Source organism: Lottia gigantea (assembly GCF_000327385.1).
Source record: "Lottia gigantea unplaced genomic scaffold LOTGIsca_164, whole genome shotgun sequence".
In the NCBI taxonomy this organism is placed as follows: domain Eukaryota; kingdom Metazoa; phylum Mollusca; class Gastropoda; family Lottiidae; genus Lottia; species Lottia gigantea.
In genome coordinates, this window is record NW_008708034.1 from 261,334 (window position 1) to 288,321 (window position 26,988).

Consider the following 26,988-nt stretch of genomic DNA (forward strand, 5'->3'; position numbering starts at 1 on the left):
GGCTATCAAGACAATCAGACAATGTTACGATGGTTTAATGTAACAATGTTTTGATTGGTTATCATAGAATCTAAGTTTTCTATTTAACCAATGAGAAACTAGAGATCAGAGGAAATTGATATTGTATATAAAACAATAGATGTTTGTAATGTAGTTTTCTCTGTTAAGAGATCAAGTTTGTTTTTTCTAGTATAAGTTGATAGAATATTAATAGGTTTCTGTCTGACCGATATTTTACTGATTTTAGACACATTAAAGAGAATGCTATTGTAATTTGTTATTTGGCATTTGTTTGGATGAGGATGACAAACTTATCATTTTCTACTTTTTCTTGCATTACTTCAATTTCAGTGAGTTTGCTTACTTTGCTCAAGCACCTCTTACTACATTTAAACATTAAGTATATGGAGGTTAATTGATGGCTTTATGCAGTCCATGTCATTCGTAGTTACTCTAGATTTTCAAATTTTCAATGCTGGATATAAGTGTTGAAACCATAGGGTCTTTGGTTGAAATGTCAGTCAAAAACATTTGGTCTTCTGCAGCAATGTCTTGGAAGGTTATTGGATGTCTTTGTTCAATATCAGACTCTTAAGGAGGTAAATATATTGTACAAGAAATTTTAACAAACCACAAACAGATGGCAAAGATTACAAATTGAATTTGTCTATCTTTGTTTTTGTCTCTTGTAACTTGTTTTTGGATCTCTTAGATAGAAAAAAAGCATCCATTGTTTTTTGTATGATATCTGATTTTAATTCGGAACATTTTTATCAGTAGAATTACGTCTTGAAAATGTTGAGTAAATTTTGAAAAAATCAGGGCCCAGATTCCCAAATCCTATATTGAAATAATTTTAGGGATACAGTCAATATCAATATTAAAATTAGCTTCATTAAGCAATGGAATATCCCATGACTTCAGTTTAGTGTTGTGTTGTGTTGTGTTTAACACCATTAAAATATAAAAATAAATTGAGCTTTGCCCTTTAGTATTTGAAAAGTAATTTTAGTTGATACAGTTATTTTACTGTGTTTTCTTACAAATAGTAAAGAATGTCACAAGGCAGGTCTTCAAAATGAAAACATCTGTCCAATTTTGTCTTGAAGTAGAAATTTGCAGGAATTTTCTTTGTGTAATATTAGCATCAAGTATCTTTGTCTTCCTAAAGTTCATCTTCAACATATGTTTAAAAATTAAAATACAGAGAAAAAGTAGAGAAGATGGACATTATATTTGATGTAAAAAATGAACAGATGTAGATGATTTTCATATCTAGTTACAGTTTTGTAGTGATCTACCAACTCAGTTTTTGTTATCATTAAGAAAGAAGAATTATTAAACCAGAACCTGAAACATGTTGTTATGATGTTAAGATCTTCAGAGAACTAACCTTATTTCAGCTCATGTCCATACTGAAATTTGCAAGTACTTATTCTGGTGCCTGAATTTCCAGACATGGAAAATTTTCCACATTTGCTTTATAAACAGTTGGATATATTTTTCATACTTTACAGTGTTCGAATTTTGTGTTTGAAATCAATTTTCTTTTTGTAATGTTTCTGATGAAAAATAATTGTCACCAGTTGATTCAGTTAGGAATGAATTCGATCTTGTGCAGGAAATGACAGCATTAGTAATTGTGAACCTGCCAAGAACATGTGACATGGAATAACTCTGTGATTGAGTGCCAGGAATATTGACCTGTCAATATCAGGTCTGAAGTAATTCCAATGTCATTTAGAATGTGCATTTCGTGATTCATGGTATTAGATAATGTTTATATCACATGGTGGGTGTACTTCTTGAGTGTTATTGTGGAAAAACACTACAGTGCTATTACATTTTTTGATTTGAATACAGTCAGTTCGGTTTTTGAGTTACGTTTGTAAAGAAAGTTCTTTTTAATCTGGTTTGGTATTTGTCTATAAATCTGTGTAAAAGTTATCTATATTTGATAGTAATTGGAAGCCTGTTTAGGAATAGAATCAAATATTGATCATTTTAAAACAAACACAGACAAGTTTCTTATAGTCAGGTTAATTTGAATCCAATAGGAATTTCTGTTTCTTTCCCAGACTGGAATTATCTTGTGATTCCTGGAAAAGGTGGAATTTGTTGAATGAAAGATATTGATTTTTGTCTTTGAGTGCTGGAAAGTTCAAATTTTATTATGAAATGTCTTTAGTCTATGTTTTGAGATAATCTGAATAGATCTTTTAGGAACATTTTGAATTCAAATCATTGAGATAACATCGAAGATTTTTACTTTGTAATAGATAGAAAGCTAGTTGCCCTTCTAATTTATGTGTATCCAGGACACTGATAGCATTGCTTTGCACCATTCCAATTTTTAATCAGACGTCTGTGGTTTGTGCAATTCATCTTAACCTTATTTTTTTATGACATCACTTAGCAGCTTTTGATATAGTGACGTCATAAAACACTTAGTTTTAGTGGAATAGCATGAGCCACAGATGTCTGATTTTTGATTAGAATGTTACAAATTTACTTTATTTATTTTATCATTGTCCTGGATATATATAAAATATAAGTTGACATGTAATATTTTAATTTTTGGATTGAAAACAAAGCCATTTATTTTCATGTTTTCATGATTTTAGATGTAACTGTGTGAATTGTGTGATGGTTTATAAGGAATTTATGACAATGTAATGAAATAATGATAGAAACTAGACTTGTTAAATTAAATTAAATGTGTTACAACTAACTTGTTTTACAGTAGAATGGATAATGTGAAGATATTTTAACATTGTTAAAACTGGATAATTTTAACATGTCTTTCTCAACTTTCATGTGAAAACAATAGAAACATAAATAAATTTTGAATCTGAGTGTGAAATGTGTTTTGTGCATTCACAACTTGCAGTGATGTAATCTACACATTTTTCTGGATTTGACACGGCAGAGACATGACATGGAATAAAGTCAAGGTCATGATGACCTGAGAGCGCTGTAATTGGATTTTTAATCTCTACAGGGGATTACTGTGTCATCTTGGATTAAAATAATGAATCGTTATTCTTTATTTGCGTGTACGAAACCTGCTGATGATTTTATTTCGGAGATTCCTCATATAGATGGTAGGTTCTTACGATTAATCAATGTTTGAATTTTTTTATTTTTATATTCTGTATTTCATATTTCCTTAGTTTATTTCGTGTTGTAACTTGAATTTTAAACACAAACAAACAGTTTGAAAGAAATAACATTTCAATGTCATGATATATAAAAGACATTGTGAAAACTTCTAACTACTATATTTTTTTAGGGGAAGGGGTCAAATTGGCAAACATATTCACCAATTTGATCTCCCTTTCAACTGTATGAACATTACATGAGGAAATAATAAAATGTTTAATAAAATGACAATTAATGCTCAACAGAATATGTTAAGTATCTGGCCAGCATTTCAGAGCTGGTCACTTCAGAGGACTGGTCATTATGCGTCATCCTTGGACACTGAATCCCAGATTAAGTGATTTCAACCATTTCTAGATATTGATTGTACAGGAATGTTGAGTTTTTATCAATAACAAGATGTAGGAGTCGAGGAAACAGATGGACAGAGTTTAACATAATAAATAATTTTACTGTTATTATTGTGAATATTGATCATAATATTGATATATACAACACGTCTGGCAATATATATAACAATTTTTATTTCATCACATTTTTATTACCACTGCTATAACATTTTATGTACGACATTTATTTTGCATTCAAACTCTCTTTACTTCCTTTAAGATCACAATGATAAATATGACCAAAAAGTCACCAAGATGTCAAGATGAGGTGTCACTAAGGTTTATGTCCATTGATGGCTTATTTTAATGGAATTTTTATAAATTTTTTATGTGTTTTTGTTGAGTTGCAAAAAACTAAAGATGTCCAGATGAAAATTGGAAATTTGGTGCAAATTTATGCATTAGTGTCCCCGATACACTAAAAAAGAAATTTAGTAACCCTTAGCCTCTTAACAATCCATTATACATGTTGTCTTCATATAGAAAAACCTCAAAAACAGTACTGTTCAAAGCATTTAGACTTCAATTGACATAACTGTTTCAAAATATTTCAACTAATTTAATAAAAAAGTTTTAAAAGGTTTTTTTTATGTGTAAACTGAGATTTGCCAAATTACACAAATTATTGACTTCCAAAGAAATCAATATGTTGTAGTTCTCTAATTTAGGAGGTAATTTTCTATATATAGACTGGCGTTATCGCGGCATTGAGGTTATAAACAAGATCTTATGTCACATAAATCAAACAATAACCAGTACCAGGAAGGAAGCACTGGACTTTCAGCCAATTGGTCTATTTTCTCTGAGCTTGATATGGTAATTATCTGTCAACCAAAATATGATACAGAAACATTAGATTTGGATAGACTTCAATACTTCTTTTATGTCAATAAATTTCATTACTTTAATCTTTTTATTTTAAAGTTTTCCAAAAAAAGTATTCAAAAACAATCCCGGTTTAGTTTTACGAGAAATAATGGCGAAAATTTAGAAAATACTTTTTTTCATATACTTCAAAAACACAGCGTAAAAAACTCCGAACAAGTCAGGCCTTAAAAAAAGAAATAAAGCATTTACTAAAACAAAGAGTGATTTTCATTGTCCCAAAAAATACCTTGAAGCAACTGTTTAAATCACATCAAACACTGATCATATGTGACATGCTTTAAATTTGACCCCAAGGTCACAACGAGCATGTAAAAAACGGAAATATAAACATGGATGGAAATTATATGATTTTGATTTCCTTCATCCTGGTCAATAATAACATTGAACACATGGTCAGCATATTTAAAACTAAACTGAAAGTAGAAATGGTGACCATGTTGGAGTACAATTGTCTTGAACTCTTGACCTATGACCCTTCCATTGTTTAAAGGTTACATTTCTTGAAGATTAATTTTAGATGATGAGGGCTTGTTAGCACTGAAAGTTAATTATTTTTCATGCTTCATTAAATAGACTTCATTAAAAATAAAGGGAGTAAAAATTATCTTAGAGCTTTACAGTAAATTAAACATCAGCCTGTTTATTGTATTCAGAAGGATTTGTGCTAAAGTACTAATAAACAATTAGATTCAACTACACTAATATTGATTCATGTATAGATGTGCAAATTTTTTCTATATAAAGGCTACCTCAAAGATGTTGAACACTCTCATACAAATAATCATCCATTAAATACATTGCACAGATAGAACAATGTGCTTTGGGTGGCTCAGGTTCACCAGCAGAACTTAAGTGCGACTGGGTTTTCTTTTACTGTTAACAATTGCTGGATACACATACAACTGCAAATTTGCCTGGTTGTCAACCTGAACTGTTAAAATCTGGAACCATCCAGCATGCAGTTGGTCAATTTGTAGAGTCTTGCAACATATCTCACGAGTGGATACTTTTAATCGCTAGTTGACCAGAGACTATCTCTAGGATTTACATTTTGAGACTCTTGCTCATAACATTTGATACAGCCGACTTAAACAACTACTGGCTGGTCAGCATCAATCAGTGGTCAGCTGTTTGTGTCCAGCTGATTAAATATTGACTCATACCACTGTTTAAATATAGTTAAGTCAGGTATGGTGTAGAAACAGTTGTTAATATGTTATTATTTACGTGCTAAAAACATCGGCAGTAAATGTTAAAAGTATTTGGCTTTATTATGATAAACTTTGATAACAGGTGCTTGTTTTCTGATTGGTTCATTTTACTCATAGTATATAAAATACAAATACTTATCTTCATTACTTATATATATTATACTTTCTTTCTGAAATAAAAATAGAACACAACATACATCATTGCTTAACCATCAATCAAAAGTCAACTTTGATTGATATCAACAATATCTAGAAAGTTAACTACAAATACATCACAATCATAACACAATTTTATACAGAAATATGCCAAAGACCTAATTATAAAAAGACTTAACAAAGGTTCAAATACTTTGGCTCAATACAAACAAATACATGTATCAAAATACTGAGCAACACAACATAACATTATGGAATAACTAATACTGGATTTATTCAAAAAAATACATTGTCGTCAATTTTATTGTTTACAACTTTCCAAAAATATACAACATTTCAAAAAAAGTAGTATACCATAATATTGTTTTCAATCATTTAAATTGATATGGTCCCCAAAATGTAGAGTAAGGATAACCAAAAATATGTGATACCAACTGATACACAGAGTTGTTTCCAGTTAATAATTACTCTCTCCTTTTATCATTTCAGATATACGTCAACAATTATGCGATCAGTTAAAAGGATTAGAGGTGAAACTGGATGTCCAGACTGCCATAGTTTCCGAGTTACAGGAATTCTTCCGGAGAAGGGCTGAAGTAGAAATGGAATATTCTAAGAGTTTAGATAAATTGGTCAGACAGATGATCACTCGACATAGAGCTGAAAAACAGAAGTAAGTGTTTTGTAGTCATATTGGTCTAGCCAATTTAAACATGCAAAAACATGTGTTTTTGGGATTCTCCTGAATCTCCACCATCTGTGCCCTTTATTAATATATTACATTAATTCGTTTTTAGGTGAAAATTTCAGTAATTTTAAGTGATGTGATCCCACTGATTTGGATCCTTCCAGAAACATCTTCAATACTGGTTTGGTTCTCTGTTTTTCTACATGATTTTCCTTATTATAAAAGATATCTGATGTTACTCTTTAACTTGTCTGTTAAATAATATCATCCTCTTTCAAGGTTCTTCAAAATTTGTCTCAGTTTGAAATTGATAGACATTTGGTATAGGAATCAGAGAGGTTTGAAAATATACACAATGAACAAAAGACTTCACAAGTCTTGATCAGACATATTGATGGAGTCTGAACTCTATTCTCATAAGAATGAACGCCAATCATTTGGAAAGTGCTCAATGATGAGATTTTGTAATGGTAAGAAATTGTCAAGAAATATCGGAAATTAAATCATAGTGAGAAGAAAGAGCCTAGTAATCTAGTCTACTACTTCACAACCAATCAGTTATATCTATTAGAGTATTAACTAGTAGGTTGTCGTGGTTACTAAAAGTATATTGATTGGGTCGTTTGGATGGACGTTAGTTTAGCTCTTATCAGTTGCCAGTAACATTCTATTAACTCTGGGTATTGTCACTTCATCACATGGTCAATACTTCATATCTTAGATTGCCAAATTTCCTATCCATGATTCTTTTTTTGCAAATTGTTCAGACTAACTAAGCTGATTTATAAAGTATTGACAAGATTGTTTGCTATTAAATGACAATAGCTTACTTAAGTTGGAGACATTAACAGTAATCTGGATTATCATAAAAATTGGCAATATGGATAGAGCTCATTCCTGTCTTTGGATCACTTTCAAAACATTTGTACAGAAATATCTGCTTGCAGATGAAGTCAATTGCTCTCCTTGATTTGATGGCCTTATATTGATTATTGAAAACTAGAAACTTAACTCATTTATGCTGAAAACTTTGCTGTCCTCTGTCAAAGCTATATATAAAATGACAATATGAAAGCTAACAAGTGTATATTTGATCAAGGTTATCATATTACTGTGTATATTAGTCTACAAGTACTGTGGTTATTGATATAACACTGTTAACAAAAGAATGATATTATCAATAACAATAGACATATTGACAAAATGAATACATCTTTATCACTTTTAATCTGTTACATTACTGATGATATTTACATTCTAAATTAGTTTTTACTACAAAATTTCGAATTTGGATATTTCTATGGCATTCAGTGCAGATTTATGACGTGAATGTTTTGAGTTTATCTTATATATCTTTAAAGAATAATCAATTTGCCCAGATATTGTGAAGAATGTAATGACCCTGTGACATCACTAAGGCGTTCTTTGTAAGAACTTCCTACTGCGCTGCTACAGCAATCGAAAATTAGTTCAGAGCATGTTAAGGTCACCATAAGCATGGTTTTAGCGTGTAAGATTGCAAATGGTCAAAGTCCTGTGTGACCAGACTATAATGAATAGGATTTTTTCATTTGATAATCACATGATCAAGTAGGCAACTGTGGTCTAACATTGTCATTTCAATCTGTCTTTCAGACAAGAACAATGGGCTACATTCTCTACCTACGCCTGCTGGAAACATCTCCTGGGTATCACACGTAAACAGAGTCAAGATCATCAGAAAATTGGTGAAATTTATAATAATCAGATGATGACCAGATTAACAGAAATTGTAGATAATTCACAGAGAATATTCAAAAAGGTAAGTGTTTAGCATCTTCACATTTTTCCTCTTGGTTTCCATCGTCAGTGATGCAGGTCAGATGGATGTACAGGGAAGAAGTTTATCATGAGACAATAAAGACCTTGTGTGTTATAATAGCAAACTAAGATTATCAAGGATCCTTTTTAAAGGATGTTTGTTGCAAATTCACAAGTCCAGACTGTTTTTGCAGCACTGTGCACTGTTTATTTAGATCATTAGATTATTTAGAGGTTAATTTATTCTATTTATATGTCATTCTTAAAGCCAAATAGTAAAAATTCAAATTACTCCATTTCCATCGCTAGATATGTCATTTAACTTGACACTTCATGACCTTTTTCGAACTGTATATTTTTTGTGATACTTCTATTAACTGTATATAAAGCCATCTTGAAATTCTTATTTCCTGACAGAACATTATCAATATAGTTATGTTTGCTTTTGAGACCCCCCAATCTAGTTATGATGATCACTTTATGCTATGCTAAACGAAGCAATCAAAAAATTTCCAAATCCCTTGTCATATAGGGACCGGAGTTTGTCAACCTAAAGGGGCTGAGTGCAAAATTTTCATTCTAAAAAAACAAATTGGTGTTTATTTTAGATTCTAGTTTTCATTCAATTGAGCACATAACCAACCTACTTAATGAATCAGACTGCACCTTTAATATTGATCTATAGCAATTCAGAGGAACTGAATTTCTGACAACTTCTATCTCTAGAAAGCTGTTATATTGCATAAGTTTAATTTGTATTTACAGTGTCGTGATATCGGTGCTGAATCTCACGCTGACATGTTAAAAGCATTAAATGAATTACAAAGTGTAAGTACCATGTCAATGACAACTTAAATATTTTAGACTGCTGCTAGCTTCTGTTACTGGTTTACTACCAATATTCAATAAAGATTTCTGAAGCAAAAAAGTATAACTAATATGTAGATGCTAACCATTGCAATATATGTAGGGAATATTCTTAAACTGTGATTCTCAGCAAAATATTTCTTCTGTAGCTTCTATTCATTTTGGATTATGTTTTATTTACCTTACTTCTGAAGCTTCTACTCCCCTATTTCAATTAACCTGCAATACATATCTCTGGCTTTTCACTGCTAAAATAGTGCTCAATATTGTAGAGCGATATAGAAATATTAAAACAAAACTTGAATCATGTTGTTACTCAGAGTTGCATGTTGTACAATCTTCAGACAACTGACCCATTTCATATCTGGTTTGTGATACAACTGAGATTAAAATATTGTATACTATTTTAAAGGCAATGAAAACATATCATGCCTACCAATCAGAGAGTAAACAAGCAGAACAGAAGTTACGGAATGTGGAATCGCAGAAAAATAAAGTAGAACAACAGTTAACTGGTAAAAATACATCCAGTAGGAAATTGAAAGGCTTGGAACGACAGGCAGAAAAGGTAAGATTGTGTCACTGTTGGACTTATACTTAAATGGAGAGATTCACTGTTCATTTGACCAATTGTCCCTGAATCAAATTTTTTGTAGTTTATCTTATCAGTAATAGTGTCATCAGCTCACCTTCCAAATTTAAGCCTTCAAATCCATGTGTATCCAGAATTATCCGCATTTGAAAGTTAAAAACACGACTCATCTTTTCTTGAGACTTTTCTGTAAGACATAGAAATAGAAAGTGAAATCTCTTGTTTGACCCCCTGAAAATAATGAACCACAGCCAGTAGCTGCTGTCCCTAAAAAACATAAGATGTAAACTTATTATTTCCAGAAACATTTTTGAATGTTTTATGGCTACATCTCTTAAAAAACGTTCTAAACCTTAACCTAGGAAATTTCTTTGATAGCACTAAAATTAAGATTATTAAGTGTTAGAATCACATCAAGGTCAAATCGGTATTATTTTTCTTGAGAAAGTGCTAGTTTTACAGAAGATGACTCAGAAGACATATATTACAAAGTTTATCTATAGAAACAGATGTTTAGTTTTAATGATATTTTTAGTGTTTTTTGATATTTTTATCAGATATATTCCAGGTATCACATTATCATTCTTGTTTTAGTATTTATTTATATTCAAAATAAACATTTAAATGAAAATATGAAATAATTTTGCTATAAATGTTGTTAATAATTTTTATGAAATAATTCAACTTTGTGTTGATCATACATTAAAGATACAAGAAGCTTTGAACTTTCAAGTAATGACGTTTCCTTTTGATGCATTACTTGATTGGGACATTCAAGAATTTTTCATTGGACTATATTTAACATTTTTTTCTCAGAACTTTTGTGATATTGGTATTTATAAGAACATGTACTCAAGTTTGGGAATTGGGAATGAAACCCATACAAAACTTACCTTTAAGGACCAATGAATTCAAATGATAAAAATACAAAATCTGAGATCATATTTCCTTTACCTACATCTATCCATGAAGGAACTTTTAATGGTTTATTGCAATTTCTTTGATAAGTAATCTAAGGTTATCATAATATTACTGTTAGATGAGTGTATCTCAAACCTCACCTGTCTTTAATGTTCAGCTTGATAACGTTATGAGCCAGTTATAAGATCTTTTTGATAAATTTTGGTTGGAAAATTTGAAATTTATAGCCAGTGTTATCTGTGAATTTAGTACCTAAAACTAGTGTGATTTCCTTATGGTCATTTTTATGGTCTTTTTAAAAATTTAATCTTGATTCAGTTATGATAAATCTATTTCCTTATGAGTTGTTAAAAGAGCAGGTTTTACAAATGATCATACCTTCATAACAGACCTTTTAAAAATAATAAGAAAATAATATAAACGTGGTACAGTCCTATGTATTTAATGTGTCAATTAGAATCTTAATGTGTCAAGTACAATCCTTGATGTGCCAAGTAGAATCCTTATTCATCAAGTAAAATCCTTGATGTACCATGTATGTATCAAGTAGAATCTTTATGTGTCTATTTAAATCTTGAATGTGTCAATTAGAATATTTACATGTCAAGTAGAATCCTTAATGTGTCAAGTAGAATCCTTAATGTGTCAAGTAGAATCCTTGATGTGCCAAGTATAATCTTTGATGTGCCAAGTATAATCCTTATGCATCAAGTAAAATCCTTGATGTGCCAAGTAGAATCCTTATATATCAAGTAGAATCTTTGTGTCAATTAAAATCCTTAATGTGTCAAGTAGAATCCTAATGTGTTTTTTTATGGGCTTGTTGGACACATTATGTTAACTGTTGCTTATGATTTGTACTGAGCATTGAGCAAATAGAAGGTAAATTTCCATTTAAATTGTTGCTCAATAAGAAAACACTTCAGATTAGTTGATAAAATATAATTTGAATCTATTTTCAGCGTCAAGCCAAGTATTCTGATAATAAATTAAAAGCATTGAAAGCTCGTAATGAGTATTTGTTATCAATAGAAGCAGCTAATGCAGCCATCAGTAAATATTTCTCAGATGATATTTCAGATCTCATGGATGTAAGTTTTTTTTATTCTTCATCGTTTTGAAATATTTTTTTAAGATGTAACACTGATTCAACATGAAATTCAAATAGCGGTACAGCTATAGGGGGTCCAGTTGATCAATTGGGTCTATGTAATACCTACTGTTTTTTTTAGCCCTGTTTCCCCCTGTCAATGGCTTATGTCAAATTTGGAACTCATAAAGAGTAAGCTTGATATATCATTACATACTAAATGACGTTGCCAGTCCCCTTTACCCCAATCGGATTCAGAAAAGCAGGACATGATGCTCATTCATTTCAATTTACTATATTGAAAGTATTTCAGTATCAAATTTTACACACATATACCCAAGCTTTCCCTTAACAAACATATTCCATGAAAGTTATTAAAGTCATTTTGATCTAATTACTATTTCAAGTAACTGTTTTCTCTATCTATTACAGTGTATGGATTTTGGTTATCATAATTCCTGTGGACGTTCAATGATGATGTATCTATCTGTTCATGAACATTTAAAAAATACCCATCAAACAGCTATAGATTCTTTAAATAAATGTATATCTGATCTCGACTCGCGGGCTGATAAACAGAAATTCATGGAACTAAATAATTCAGTTTTTATGTTGCCCAAAAAATTTGAATTTCAACCTTTTAAAGGTGATGAGGTAAGTAAAACTGCAAATTTGTTAAAATATAAATATTAAGGCAAATATCTTGATGTACAGAGCACTGTTCCTAAAAAAAATTGACATACCCACAACAAATTTGATCTTTTGAGAAACTAGTTCTCAGGAAAGTCTTCAGAGTTCATGAAAGCCATGTGTATTTACTATGGATATATTCAAGGGCGTATCTAGAAAATGCCTGGGAGATGAGAGATGTCTCTCCGAAGCGAGGCTGGCTACTGGGGGCTTCTACAAATTTAGAATTTAAAGGGCCTAATTTTACATTCAAAATAAGACCTATCACAGGCCGGTGGAACTACCCCTGGATATGTTCACAATAACATTATATTCAGTTTTTACATAAAACAATTGAAATTTATGTAATAGCCAGTTTTGTTTGCTTGATCTTTCATCATTTGCTTTTGGTTTTAGGTTCGTCAAATTAGTGCTCAGAAACCAGTTCAAGAAGATTTAGTTGGTCGTTATCAAGGTATCTGTGATAGGTTAGACTGTCTGAAAGTAGAAAATGATGAGGTAGGCAATATATATATATTCATACCAGGAATAGGTGAAAATGGTGCTAGTATTTGAAATGTTCCTATTTAATGTATATTATGTATTAGATGTAGCATAGTTAGATAGAGCATTGTCATTTGCTTGGTTAAGTCAAACGAATGGTTGTCATGGGTTCTAATATAGGTAGGCGTTTGGTAATCTGGTGACCTTAAATAAGCCTGTTTTGCCTCATTATTTCTGTCAACCCAGATGTAAATGGGTAAGGATATTCAAAGAAAGTTCTTTTTCCAGAGGTTTGGTCAAGGACCAGTTGATAGACAGGATCATTTAAACCTTAGTTGTTGATTGACAATATTAATTTGACACCATGACAGATTGGTTTTAGTGGAAATCAGTATATGTAAATAAAATGAATTATGTTATTTGATGTGTGTATTGTAGATTTGGAAGACATTAGAACTAACAGAGAAAGCTCTAGTTGATGCCAGTCAAGATAAAGATTATGATATTACCAAGTGTTTTATAGAAGATAATCCTCCAGTCAAATCACCCCAGGAATCAGCCAAACAGAAAGCTGATATGTTAGAAACAGAGAGTTATTATTTATCTGTAAGTCTCTATAGTTAGTAATTTTAAGGTGTTCACAAGGTTATTTCTGTTAACTTGGATTGTTGACTGATGTACACACTTATAACATTTTCAGTAAGTTAGGTAACATATTGAGAATATAAATTCATATAACATGTTTCTGAAATAATTACTGAATAATGAAGATCAATTTTGATGAAAATCCCATGATCTATGTGAAGTGATGTAAACAAAACTGGCAGACACCATCAAGGAATGGTAACAATTTGCCAAGGATGTTATTGAAATGTTACGATGATGTTTTTTTTAACATGTTATCAAAAATGTTATCAGTGTTTACTTTACTTTTACTCATCTTGGTCTGGGCTTATATATATATTTATTATATGCAAAATTGAACAATTCACTTGAAATTTAAGTCATATTATTTATTTGTAAGTCTGTTTCACTTCATTTGAAATGTTATTAATTTTGATTTTAGAAATTCCGAGAGTATACATTAAGTTGTAATCGGTTATCACGTCTACAAGCTAAACAGTCAGCCATACAGAAAGCTCTTGGTGATAATGTTCTATCTCCGTTTGAAAAATCAAACTCTCTAAGCAGGTAAGATCATTTGTTTGTTTAATAGTAAAAAGTGTGGGACCTGTATCATACAATGAAATGCATCTCAATGAAAATTCGGCCAAAAAATGTCAAGGGTGATCCTAGAATACAAAAGAGTTTGGTTTGTCCTAGAATATATAAAGAATGTTTCTTCTTTCATGACACTCATTAAACAAATTAGGTTCAGGGTAGTATTTGATCAAAGAAGTTTTTGCACTGCATAAACAAGAGCAGCTTATATTTATATGCCCACATGAAATGAGGCCATCACCCATTTCCATCCGTCCGTCCGTCCGCAATTACACGTAAACACACTAGAAGGCACAATTATTAACAGATTTTGACAAAACTTGGTGTGAATGTTTGTAGTCCCCCAAAGGTGATCCCTATCAAAAATCAGAAAAATTGAAAAATATTCAGTTCTTAAAAACGCATTCACGTTTTAGCCTGTAAACACTCTAGAAGGCCCAGATTTTGACGAAACTTGGTAATATTATACAGTATCGCCCCAAAAAGTTCAAAAGAATATTTCATACTGGTAATGGTTACTGTACTGCCAAATATTTTTGCTTTACTAAAGTAACAAACTCTTTATTTTTGATCAAGTATTAATAAAATATATGTTGAATATTCCAGGCCCCCATCATTGCCACCAAAACCTATCAAACGTAGACTAGGACGAACACCTAATGTAGGACAACCTAAGTTATTTGGTGGAAGTTTAGAGGAGTATATTGAAGCTACAGGACAAGAAATACCATTAATTATTAAGAGTTGTATACGAGTTATTAATCTATATGGTTTACATCATCAAGGGATATTCCGTGTTTCTGGTTCTATTGTAGAAATCAATGGTTTTAAAGCTACTTTTGAAAATGGTAAGTGGTAAAACCTTTATTTATATAGTGTTTCTTTCAACAAAATATAATACTCAAAACTTATTACAAAGAAAGTTTGAATTCTGTTCATAAATGAAAAGTAAAAGGCTTGCCTCTTGATCCATCTGTTTTTGAAAACCAATCTTTTCATTGTGAAAAAATTTCATTCATATTTGTGCGAGAGTTCAGAAATGATTTTGTTGATTGAAAATTTCATTTATTGTCTTGAAACCAATAAGAAACATAGCTGTATAATATTTTAACTCATCTGTTTGTAGGTGAAGATCCTCTGTTAGATATGGTAGATGCTAGTGATATTAATTCTGTGGGAGGAGTTTTAAAACTTTATTTCCGAGAATTACGAGAACCATTATTCCCTCTACATTTATTTGATGAACTTGTTAACTGTTCACGTAAGTCTTCATCATTGATTATAATTTCATATTTGTTCAAATCAAGAAAAAAAGTCTTGGATATGTGATAACTATTTTTCTAATGTGACTGTTTAATGTACATTTATACAGCCAATTGGATAGATGTATATTAATACAGCAAATTGAATAAGCATCTTCATATTATCAAACTATTTCAAACTGTGTCTAATACCTTGACATAAATAGTCACTTTTCTTGTATCACAGAAGTTTGTATATGCTACAATTTGATTGTTTTGTACACTAGCTACTACAATATGGATCTTATTCTGGTAGGCTTGTTTCATCAATAATTCCTGTAATTTGATGGTGTCTGTGCTTCATTTCACAGTACTTATACTGTCAATTGATTGTTTGATTATAAATATGTTGTACTGTATATTTACAGGGGAGGAAGATATAACAGCTCGTGTAGAAAGAATCAAATATTTAATTTCAACTTTACCTAGAGCTGTTATAATAGTTATGAGATATCTTTTTGCTCATTTAAATCAGTAAGTTACATAATTATTATTTTTATTTTGAAATAAAGTTTGGAAATTTAGTTTGCATTTTATATAAGCAATTTTTTGTAAGGATACCTTATAGGTCCACCTTTATCATGTCTTGGCATTTATCTTTCCTTGGATTATCTTCACCCAATTGTAGTTGAATTTACTGGAAATATGTGGAAAGATGACATGCCAACCAAGATTAGAACCCTGGATTATCATTGTTCAATATAATCCAGCAAGTGGTTATGTAATGATTGCAACACTTCAACTGACTTGGCTACAACACATCATATAAAAACTTTCAAATTTAAATCAATAAGAGCATTTCTTATTATACAAGTATTATTATTTCAGTATATCGGAGTATAGTGATGAATCTATGATGGATCCCTATAATCTAGCTATATGCTTTGGACCAACTTTATTACCTATACCACCAGATCGTGATCAGGTATCATATCAGAGTAGTGTTAATGAGATCATTAAAACTATTATTATATATCAAGAAGATATCTTCCCTAATGATGGTGGTGAGGTATATGAGAAGTGTATTGTAGAGGGAAAGTAAGTACAGATAACTCTTGTAGATATTTCTCAGATTGTAAAGATTTTCAGAAATATGTTCATTGTGAAGCAGTATAGAAATATGACAGTTATATCTTGACTGTCAGGGCTTGTGATTGATCATATTTTAGTTAAAATCTTCAGGGTAAACTGATTACAAATAAGGTTCTAGGCCGAATTATGACTGATATCCTTCACAAATAACATAAGGTACAAAGGTCATAGGGGTAAAAACTCATTTCATGTATCTATACCGTGTATCTATGTGTATTGTAGAGAGAAAGATGATACATTAGATGAAGATGATGAAACATGTTCTACACCTAGTGATGAAGATGGTATGTACTTGTATTATATAATATACTATGAACATTTCCTTTAAACTCTTTGATCTTTTGATTTCTGATATCTCTATATTTTATATAATGATAACTGTTATATTATGATTAAAGAACATTATTTTATAGTGATAAACATTGTTATCTTGTACTTAAAGGAGTACTACCTCTTAGAATTTAAATTCTCAAACATGGCCATTAATTTCTTTATCTTCACACGTAATGTTCCATAACTTCCATTTGTATTTACGAATATAAGTTGTTTATTTTATATTCCAATAAGTAAAACTATATAGATGACCTTTTCATCTTATTTTCTTCAATTCTTTTCCTATATAGGATCTATTTTCGGTAAGACTCAAGGATACTGTTTCTATTTATTCCTTGCATGTTATATTATTTTGAGTTAATTTTTATTTGCGCCTTTTATCCAAGTTTTATAATAAACTATATAATTGTGAAGGTTTTATTATATACAGTTAACATAAATGTAATATTAATTTGAAAAAAAATAGAAATTAAAATGAAAACAATATTGTTAACGTACTTAAAATTATATTAAATAAAGTTAATTGAAACAACTTTAAAAAGTCAAAATTATATAAATTTTTTCTTTAGTGACAGATACGGAGGATAGCTCATGATTCCAAATAAAAAGTATATTAGGTTTTTTGGTATTTCCTGGCTTTTAGATTTTGGAATGAAATATTGTGGATAAGTTTGGATTGGATTTGAGTGAAATTTAAAATTACTGGTTGTGATTTTGTTTAACCTTAGGGGTATAGAAGTAAAATTTTACACTTGGTTAGTTATCTTCTTGGAGACGGAACTTTTTCCAAGGGTTACTTTAACCATGAAATATTTCTATCTAGTGGGTATGTCTATGAAATGAGAAGGGGCTACAGAATGTTCTTTCCCTATGTATAGTGATGAAACCAAATTTGATAATGACCCTGTTGAACCTCCAATTTCAAAACAAATCCAATCAAACTTGAAAAATAACATGTTTATAGATGGAGTATATTTTTGTTTATTGTTTTCAGAAGCTTCCTACCCTGTTTTCAGTTGCTAAATTTCCTTTTATTTAGTTGGTTTTAAAACTCATAAGAGGATTTATTTCACAAATATCTGAAAGTTTCAAATAACATTTTCAAAATGATTAAAAAATTTCATATTTTTGTGAAATATCCCTATGCATGAAATATTAATCCAAATTAATTTAAGATAACATAGATCATGAATTTGTGGGATGGTTGAAAATTTATAACCTCTTCAATATCCATATTCTAGGATTTAACTTTGAAAATTTTAGGTTAACTATATATGTACAGACACATCAGTGTACATCCTATATATGTACAGACACACCAGTGTACATCCTACATATGTACAGACACACCAGTGTACATTATTAGTTAGTACAAACAGTAATCCTCAAACTCAGCATAAACTCGCAAAAAAATGCAAGAACATTACCTTAAAATTCTGTCTTTTTAAGGATTTGTACCATTATTTACCCTTCTTTCTTATAATTACAGAACCTGATATAATAGAAGCTACAGCATTGTATGATTTTGAGGGAAGAACAGATCGTGAGTTATCGTTTAAGAAAGGTGATATACTGGTTATCTATCAACAAGTCTCTAGTGACTGGTGGGAAGGAGCATTTCAAGGAAAAGAAGGATTGATTCCTGATAAATATGTTACTTGGAAACATTCAAGGTAAGATTCAGTATCATGAAATTTTAGTCTTTAAGACTAGCTGGCCTTCTGCTTTAAATCTTGTATTATCTAGCAGACAACAATCCAACTGAAATATTCTGATGCAATTGGTAAGGGATAATTTAATTGTTTGATTTAATGTAATTAAAATACTGGTATGAAGTGTATGTTAAAAGCTATCTAGAATTAGTAATGAAATGTTAATTGTTAAACTCACTATTATGAGGAAGGTAATATATGATAAGGAAGCAGTTGATAATGTTTGGTATCTAAGTATTTATCCCATGTGTATTTTCAGTAGTGAAGAGCAGAAGAGTTTTAGTTCAGAAGATGATAAGTCTTCAATATCATCCCACGGTGGTCTGGGAAAAGTCACACGTCAGCTGAGTGATGACAGCAGTGTAGGCAAACCAGAGAAAACTGTGCTGCCCCCTACAATTGAGGAGGTACGAGAGACTGATATTATAGATACAACCACCCCTTCTCCTCCTCCAACACCACGGAGCAGCACACTCGGATCTAAAGTCACCAGCTCTTCAAGTTTAGGTCCGTCATCACCAACAGCAGAGACACCAGAAATAAAGCGGATGACAACATCCACAGATACAAGTGCTGATGATCTTTCGTTGGATATTGATAATGCTTTAGCTGAAGTTATGGATGGTTTAAAATCCTTGGAAATGCAACAGATATCAGATAAGCGAATGAGTTTACCAGTGATCAAAACAAAACAGACTCCTAAACATACTCCAGATTTGGTGCTCGATCTCCCGGAGGATTCTAATTCTCCCACCTCGCAGGACAATAGTAGTGGACCAGACAGTCCAAATACCAGTGCTGCCGAAAATTTTGCAAAAAATGATCAAGGAACTTTGAAAAAAGCTAGCTCAATGCCGAGGAATATGGAACCTCGTACTCTTGTAACTCATGAAACTTTGAAGGACAATTCACCTCCAACTCTCCCCAAAGTTCCCATCTTTTCTTCTTCCTCGTCAATCAAACGCTCTCCACATGTCTTACCAGGAATGAGAGCTAAATCAATGACTTCTGAGGGATCACCTCCTACTGTCCCCCAATTGAAATCAAGTACTTTGCCGCCCCCTGTTGCTGAGAAACCCAAATTAAAACTAAAACCACAAGTAATGGAAAAACCTCGCATGTCAGAACCACCACGCAAATTTACAGAAGTTTCTGCTCAAGATGGCTCAAAACAGTGATCTTTCTCAAACTCTACACTTTTATCTTACTAAATCTTAGATTACATGGTTTTGAAAGAACTAAGCCATTAGTCTGTTTGCCAAAAGTTAAAATGGTTCCAGGTATTAAAGTATGAGTGAGATACAGAGAGAAAATAACATTTTGAATGATAGAATTTAAGAATTTGTAGGTCTCTGAAAATTTGCTGAAAGGATTGACAGAGTGTGAAATGATATGAAATTACAAGTGTCATATTTTACATGTGTTTTAGATACCTTGCATTATGACTGTAAAAAATATTATTCAGGAGCAAAATTCTCATCAAAGTTAAGAAATGTTTAAAGCGAGTAGCAGGTATATAGATGTTTTCCTAGATTAGGTACTAATTTATTTTATTTACATATATTTGTAATCCTTTTTCATGATTCATTTTTGCTTCTATGAACTGTGTGCTATTATGAGACACTTTAAGAATTGAATTACTATACAGGTTTTGATTGATTTGTAAGAAACTGCATGGATTTGAGTTATGGTCATTTTTGACAAAGTTTCTGAAGCAATCTGGAAGTCTCTCACTTTTCTGTATACTTTCTATCAAAGATGAAGTTGTAATTTTTTGGAACTTTTTGGGAAATTCTAAGAATCTTAGATATGTACTAACTGCATTAATTACAGAACGATGTTGAAATATTATTTCTATAATTTCTAGCCTTGATTTTAGAAGAAAAACAGCATGACAGATTGCTTAGAATTATGTTTTGATGAAAACCAATAAAACAGTATTTTAGCCTCTGCTGTTAAGAATTCAAAGTAATGATCTTTAATTGAAATATTATATTATTATTTAAGTTTCCTTTAATATCCAATATGCTATATAGGGTTCATTATAATATATATAAGTTAGTAAAGTAACTGTTAACAAAGTAAGGATATAGAAATGAGTATATGTGAGATTGATACATTTCATTTTTATACCATCAAAGCTCAAACCATTCAAAATTCTCATGCAAATTATAGTCTTCCGAATAATTCTGCCTTGTCATAGAATATTTTTAAATCTGATTTTCTATATTTGTGCTTCATTTGTATAGAAAAATTGTAGAGTATTTATATAACAAAAAGGTACCTCAAATTAAATTTTGCTCTTAATGTCTCAAAAAACTATGGAGCTCAATTTTTTGGGGATTTTGTAAGGAAACCATTAAAATAACAGTCTTCCTGCTTACATTGAATCAGAATTTTTTAACAGCCAACATGAGGACATTTAGTGCTTTGAAAATGGAACAACCTTCACTCAAACTGGAGGTATGATGTGCTATTTGATTGTTATTTTAGAATTTGGGAAAGTATTTTGTATGTAGTGGATTCAGCTTATTTTTATTGAAAAGGGGTCAAAGCGTGAAAATATCATGCATTCTAATTGTAAAAAGAAAATTGTAAATAAAATTGACCCCTTTTATTCTAATGGTATTGTTTTGAGGACCCAAGAAATAAACTTTAAGTTAAGAAAATCAGGAAGTGTATTTCAACCTGTTTCTCTTGCTATTGTTGTTCTACAATTTTAAAAAAAGTACCATAATTTTAGAAATCTTGAATTAAACTGGTTTCAGTATCCAGGTTTAAGATTTCAAAATATTGGAACCTTGGGCTGGTAGACTAAGTTACTGAGTGTGGCTGAGTCGTTAATAGATCTGATCTAATTAATAAGATTAATTAATTATGTATTTTATTTGTACAGTCTTCATTTTAATCTCTTATTTTATATAACTTTAAAAAATAATAATAAAATATGATTAAATGAAATTTGTATTTTTTTTCATTCCTACAACTGAATAATTCTGTCTTTCTTTAAGTCACACAAATGCTATAACTATGGTCTAAATTCATGGCTGATGTAGGTAATCACTGCCAAATAGATTCATATGTTTACATCTTCAGATTCATGTGTTTAGTCCATCAAGGATTATTCATTCATGTATTCACATACTCACAAGATTATACATCCATGTGTTTACAGTCTTGCATGATTATACATTCATGTGTTTAGTCCATCAATGATTATTCATTCATGTATTCACATCCTCACAAGATTATACATTCATGTGTTTACATTCTTGCATGATTATACATCCATGTGTTTACATTCTTGCATGATTATACATTCATGTGTTTAGTCCATCCATGATTATTCATTCATGTATTCACATCCTCACATGATTATACATCCATGTGTTTACATTCTCACATTATTATACATTCATGTGTTTACATTCTCACATTATTATACATTCATGTGTTTAGTCCCTCAGTGATTATTCATTCATGTATTCACATCCACACAAGATTATACATCCATGTGTTTACATTCTCACATAATTATACAATATACATCCATGTGTTTACATTCTCACATGATCATACATCCATGTGTTTACATTCTCACATGATTATACATCCATGTGTTTACATTCTCACATTATTATACATCCATGTGTTTACATTCTCACATTATTATACATTCATGTGTTTACTACATCAATGATTATTCATTCATGTATTCACATCCTCACAAGATTATACATCCATGTGTTAACATTCTCACATTATTATACATCCATGTGTTTACATTCTCACATTATTATACATTCATGTGTTTACTACATCAATGATTATTCATTCATGTATTCACATCCTCACAAGATTATACATCCATGTGTTTACATTCACACATGATTATACATCCATGTGTTAATATTCTCACATTATTATACATTCATGTGTTTAGTCCATCAATGATTATTCATTCATGTATTCACATCCTCACAAGATTATACATCCATGTGTTTACATTCTTGCATGATTATACATCCATGTGTTAACATTCTCACATTATTATACATTCATGTGTTTACATTCTCACATTATTATACATTCATGTGTTTACATTCTCACATGATTATACGTCCATATGTTTACATTCTCACATTATTATACTTTCATGTGTTTAGTCCATCAATGATTTTTCATTCATGTATTCACATCCTCACAAGATTATACATTTATGTGTTTACATTCTTGCATGATTATACATCCATGTATTAACATTCTCACATTATTATACATTCATGTGTTTACATTCTCACATGATTATACATCCATGTGTTTACATTCTCACATTATTATACATTCATGTGTTTAGTCCATCAATGATTATTCATTCATGTATTCACATCCTCACAAGATTATACATCAATGTTTTTACATCCTTGCATGATTATACATCCATGCGTTAACATTCTCACATGATTATTCATTCATGTATTCACATTCTCACAAGATTATACATCAATGTTTTTACATCCTTGCATGATTATACATCCATGTGTTAACATTCTCACATGATTATTCATTCATGTATTCACATTCTCACAAGATTATACATTAATGTGTTTACATTCTTCATGATTATACATCCATGTGTTTACATTCTCACATTATTATACATTCATGTGTTTAGTCCCTCAATGATTATTCATTCATGTATTCACATCCTCACAAGATTATACATTTATGTGTTTACATTCTCACATGATTATACATCCTTGTGTTTACATTCTCACATTATTATACATTCATGTGTTTAGTCCCTCAATGATTATTCATTCACGTATTCACATCCTCACAATATTATACATTTATGTGTTCACATTCTCACATGATTATACATCCATGTGCTTCCATTCTCACATTATTATACATTCATGTGTTTAGTCCCTCAATGATTATTCATTCATGTATTCACATCCTCACAAGATTATACATTTATGTGTTTACATTCTCACATGATTATACATTCTGTGTTTACATTCTCACATTATCATACATTCATGTGTTTAGTCCATCAATGACTATTCATTCATGTATTCACATCCTCACAAGATTATACATTTATGTGTTTACATTCTTGCATGATTATACATCCATGTAACATTCTCACATTATTATACATTCATTTGTTTACATTCTCACGTGATTATACATTCATGTGTTTACATTCTCACATTATAATACATTTATGTGTTTAAATTCTCACATGATTATTCGTCCATGTGTTTACATTCTCACATTATTATACATTCATGTGTTTAGTCCCTCAATAATTATTCATTCATATGTATACACCCTTAATGATTTTATATTTTAGATGATTATCCATTGATTTGTTTAGTCCCTCAGATTGTTATACATACTTGTGTTTACTCACTTATATCTTGATAGATGCAAATGTTTACACACACATATCTTGATATATTCATACATGTATATATATTGTTTATACAGTTATGTGTTTAAACTCAATGACCTCACCTCCTATATATGCCGTTTATTTTCAAAATTATTATGAATTCATGAGTTTAGTCCCTTGAATGATTATACTTTCTACAATGATTTTTCATCCCCACATGATGATACATCAATGTGTTTACATTCTTTGACGATTATATGTATGTGTGTACATCCTCACATGTTTTCATTTATGTGTGTACATTCCAAGATAATTATAAGTTCATGTGTTTACATTCAAATGTGATCATACAGTATGTATTTGTGTGTTTCTTTTCTCACATGATTATACATTAATATGTTTACATTCCCACATGATTATATATGTACATTCATGATTACATTCTCACATGATTAAACATTGAGGTGTTTATTTTCACAGATGGCTATACAACTGTGTGTTTAGACCCTGAAATGATTGTACATTCATGTGTTTAGTCACTCAAATGATTATACATTCATGTTTTTAGTCCCTCAAATGATTATACATTCGTGTGTTTATATTCTCACATGATTATACATCTGTGGATGATAATACATTCATGTTTGTGTTAGTCCCTAAAATGGTTATACATGCATGAGTTTAGTCCCTCAAATGATCATAAATTGATTTGTTTACATTCTCACATGATTATACATCCATGTGTTTAGTCACTTGGATAATTATACATTCATGTTTCAGAGGTAGTCAGTAAAAATAAAATAAAAATACCAGATCATGGTTTATTTACAAAATATTCTTACAATCAAAACAAAAATAGAATATAATTGTCTAATGTCAAATTTATACAAATTAAGAAATGACTAAATTAATGAGTTTCCACAAACTACCTATCATCAAAACTCTGGAAACATAAACTAGTTAGTGTATGTTATCCTCTGATTAAGTAAGTAGATAAAATACTCTGTGGAAAGTTTTTAATTTGTCTAATTTTGTAACATGTTTACAGAAGGTATATCTAGACCAAATTCTATTATTTCTTCTTTCTAGCTTTCCTTAACTTTTTTGGTCAACATTCATTCAAGAGACAAGATTTGTAATAACAATGAAGTAACATTAAGACAAAGGTATATTGTTATAACTTTATTATAACACAAAGTCCCATGTTTTCTCTGGATCAATTTTCAACATTTCATAACTGACTAAAAAAAACTCTGTTCTACTCAATTACAGAACGCTTGAAATTACCTTTCAAAAAACTAGATCAACATCCCATTTTCAAAGATAAGTCATAATTTGCAATATATATATAATAAATTTGGAAAGTGCTTGGTTAAATATGATAAAATTCATAAGCAATGATAATTATTTCAATACAACATATGAGGGAATGATGATGATGGCAATATTGCATTAATGTTAATATATAGGAAAAGAGTTTTTATTTGCTTTTTTTTTGTGCTGCTAAAAATCTCACTGTCTGCTAACAGCAGATATACTTTAATTATTGAATGAAAAAACTGTACTAAGATGAAGGTGGGTAAGCTATATGAAATTTGCAAAAACCAATGAGAATTGACAAGGTGATCAGATGTCTAGAAGTGAGGACACCATTTCTAGCTAGCCTTCCACATTGATAACTATTCATAATGTATTCAAAACCAAGAATAAAGATTTTTCTGTTAGATTCTGAAGTGAAGAAGGACATAGACAATGATATTATAATGAGGCACTAAATGATGAAATGGGTGGAATTTTTACAATAAAATACATCTATATACATGATGATATTATATACACAGTTAAATAAAATTCAAGTTATATTGCCCTGGAAAATTGAGTCAAGAGGCTTCTGGATACCTGGCAAAAGGGGCAAAATAATGCTCATAATTTGGCAAACCTGCAAATTTCGGTTTGTCACAATGATATAATATGTAAGAAAAAATTACAGAAGTTAATTAAGAATGAAGTAGCTCGGAGATAAAGAGTTAAAATTCAGGGCAATATAAACTGAGAATTATTTGTAACCTTACAAATAAGTGAGCAATATTTACATATAAGTACAGAAGGTAAAATGACCATTATCGTAAAATAATTGTAATAAATTAATTTCTAATCTACCCATTTACAAAATATTCAAATGTAAATTTTAGGATAAAATTAATCAAGATCTTATGAAATGTACTTAATTTATGTCCAAATATTTCTAAAAGATACAGATATTTATGTATGGGGAAAGCAACGTTTAAAATCTTCAACTAAAAATGCTTATTTGCACGAGATAAGCAACCAATAAAATATGTCTGATTAAAAATTAGAATTATTTCAATACATTACTAAGGAATTTAAGAGCCAATTAAAATTTTCACATGTTTAAAAGCACATCAAAGTTTCGTACTAAACATAGGTAGTTTTACATCAAAAATAGGTAAACTTTTCAGTAAATGAAAAAACCAAATTACAATTCAATTTATCTACACTTTATACAGAGTTTATTAATACCAATATGGTAAATGTATTTTGACAATTTGTTCAAGTACTATCACAACTTTAAACTATTGTACTTTGAAATTTGTAATTTCAATTTTGAAAATGCACAGTTTAATTCATATTCAAAAAATGTACATATATAAAAAATGTAGTTTTCATATATAAAAAATGTAGTTTTCATATATAAAAAATGTACCGTTTTCATAATCAAAAGAACAACTAAATATACATGAACAACTTTCAATTTAGAAAATGTACAACTTCCAATATTGAAATTGTAGAAACATTTTAGAATGCACAGATTTCTTTTTTGTGAAAGAACATCTTTCAATTTTGAAAATATACAACTTTTAATTATGAAAAAATACAATGTTTGAATTTCGAAAATGTACAACTTTAAAATTTGAAATGGTAGGTTTCTTAGTTAAGTATATTGGAAGAAACGTTACTTATCACAAT

At 30.2% G+C, this 26,988-nt stretch overlaps 3 protein-coding genes across 3 annotated transcripts; all 3 read left to right on the forward strand.

Annotated features, from left to right (window-relative positions):
- Nucleotides 1-6,270: 6,270 nt before the first annotated feature.
- On the forward strand, nt 6,271-18,561 carry LOTGIDRAFT_141691 (hypothetical protein; the record flags this gene model as incomplete). Its single annotated transcript, XM_009051339.1, has 15 exons — nt 6,271-6,479; nt 8,130-8,295; nt 9,060-9,122; nt 9,574-9,729; nt 11,637-11,765; nt 12,197-12,418; nt 12,851-12,952; nt 13,376-13,543; nt 14,004-14,101; nt 14,765-15,006; nt 15,285-15,419; nt 15,828-15,933; nt 16,288-16,497; nt 16,774-16,835; nt 18,374-18,561. Coding segments are annotated over 15 exons (2,256 nt in total), but the record flags the coding sequence as incomplete, so codon positions are not given.
- Nucleotides 18,562-22,175: 3,614 nt separating this feature from the next.
- On the forward strand, nt 22,176-22,487 carry LOTGIDRAFT_141688 (hypothetical protein; the record flags this gene model as incomplete). The annotated part of the gene is made up of 1 exon (XM_009051340.1): nt 22,176-22,487. A coding segment is annotated over one exon (312 nt), but the record flags the coding sequence as incomplete, so codon positions are not given.
- A 123-nt stretch (nt 22,488-22,610) lies between these two features.
- Nucleotides 22,611-22,953, forward strand: LOTGIDRAFT_141690 (hypothetical protein; the record flags this gene model as incomplete). The annotated part of the gene is made up of 2 exons (XM_009051341.1): nt 22,611-22,761; nt 22,805-22,953. The coding sequence occupies 2 exons, from the start codon at nt 22,611-22,613 to the stop codon at nt 22,951-22,953; spliced, it is 300 nt and encodes a 99-aa protein (XP_009049589.1).
- Between the last annotated feature and the right edge of the window lie 4,035 nt (nt 22,954-26,988).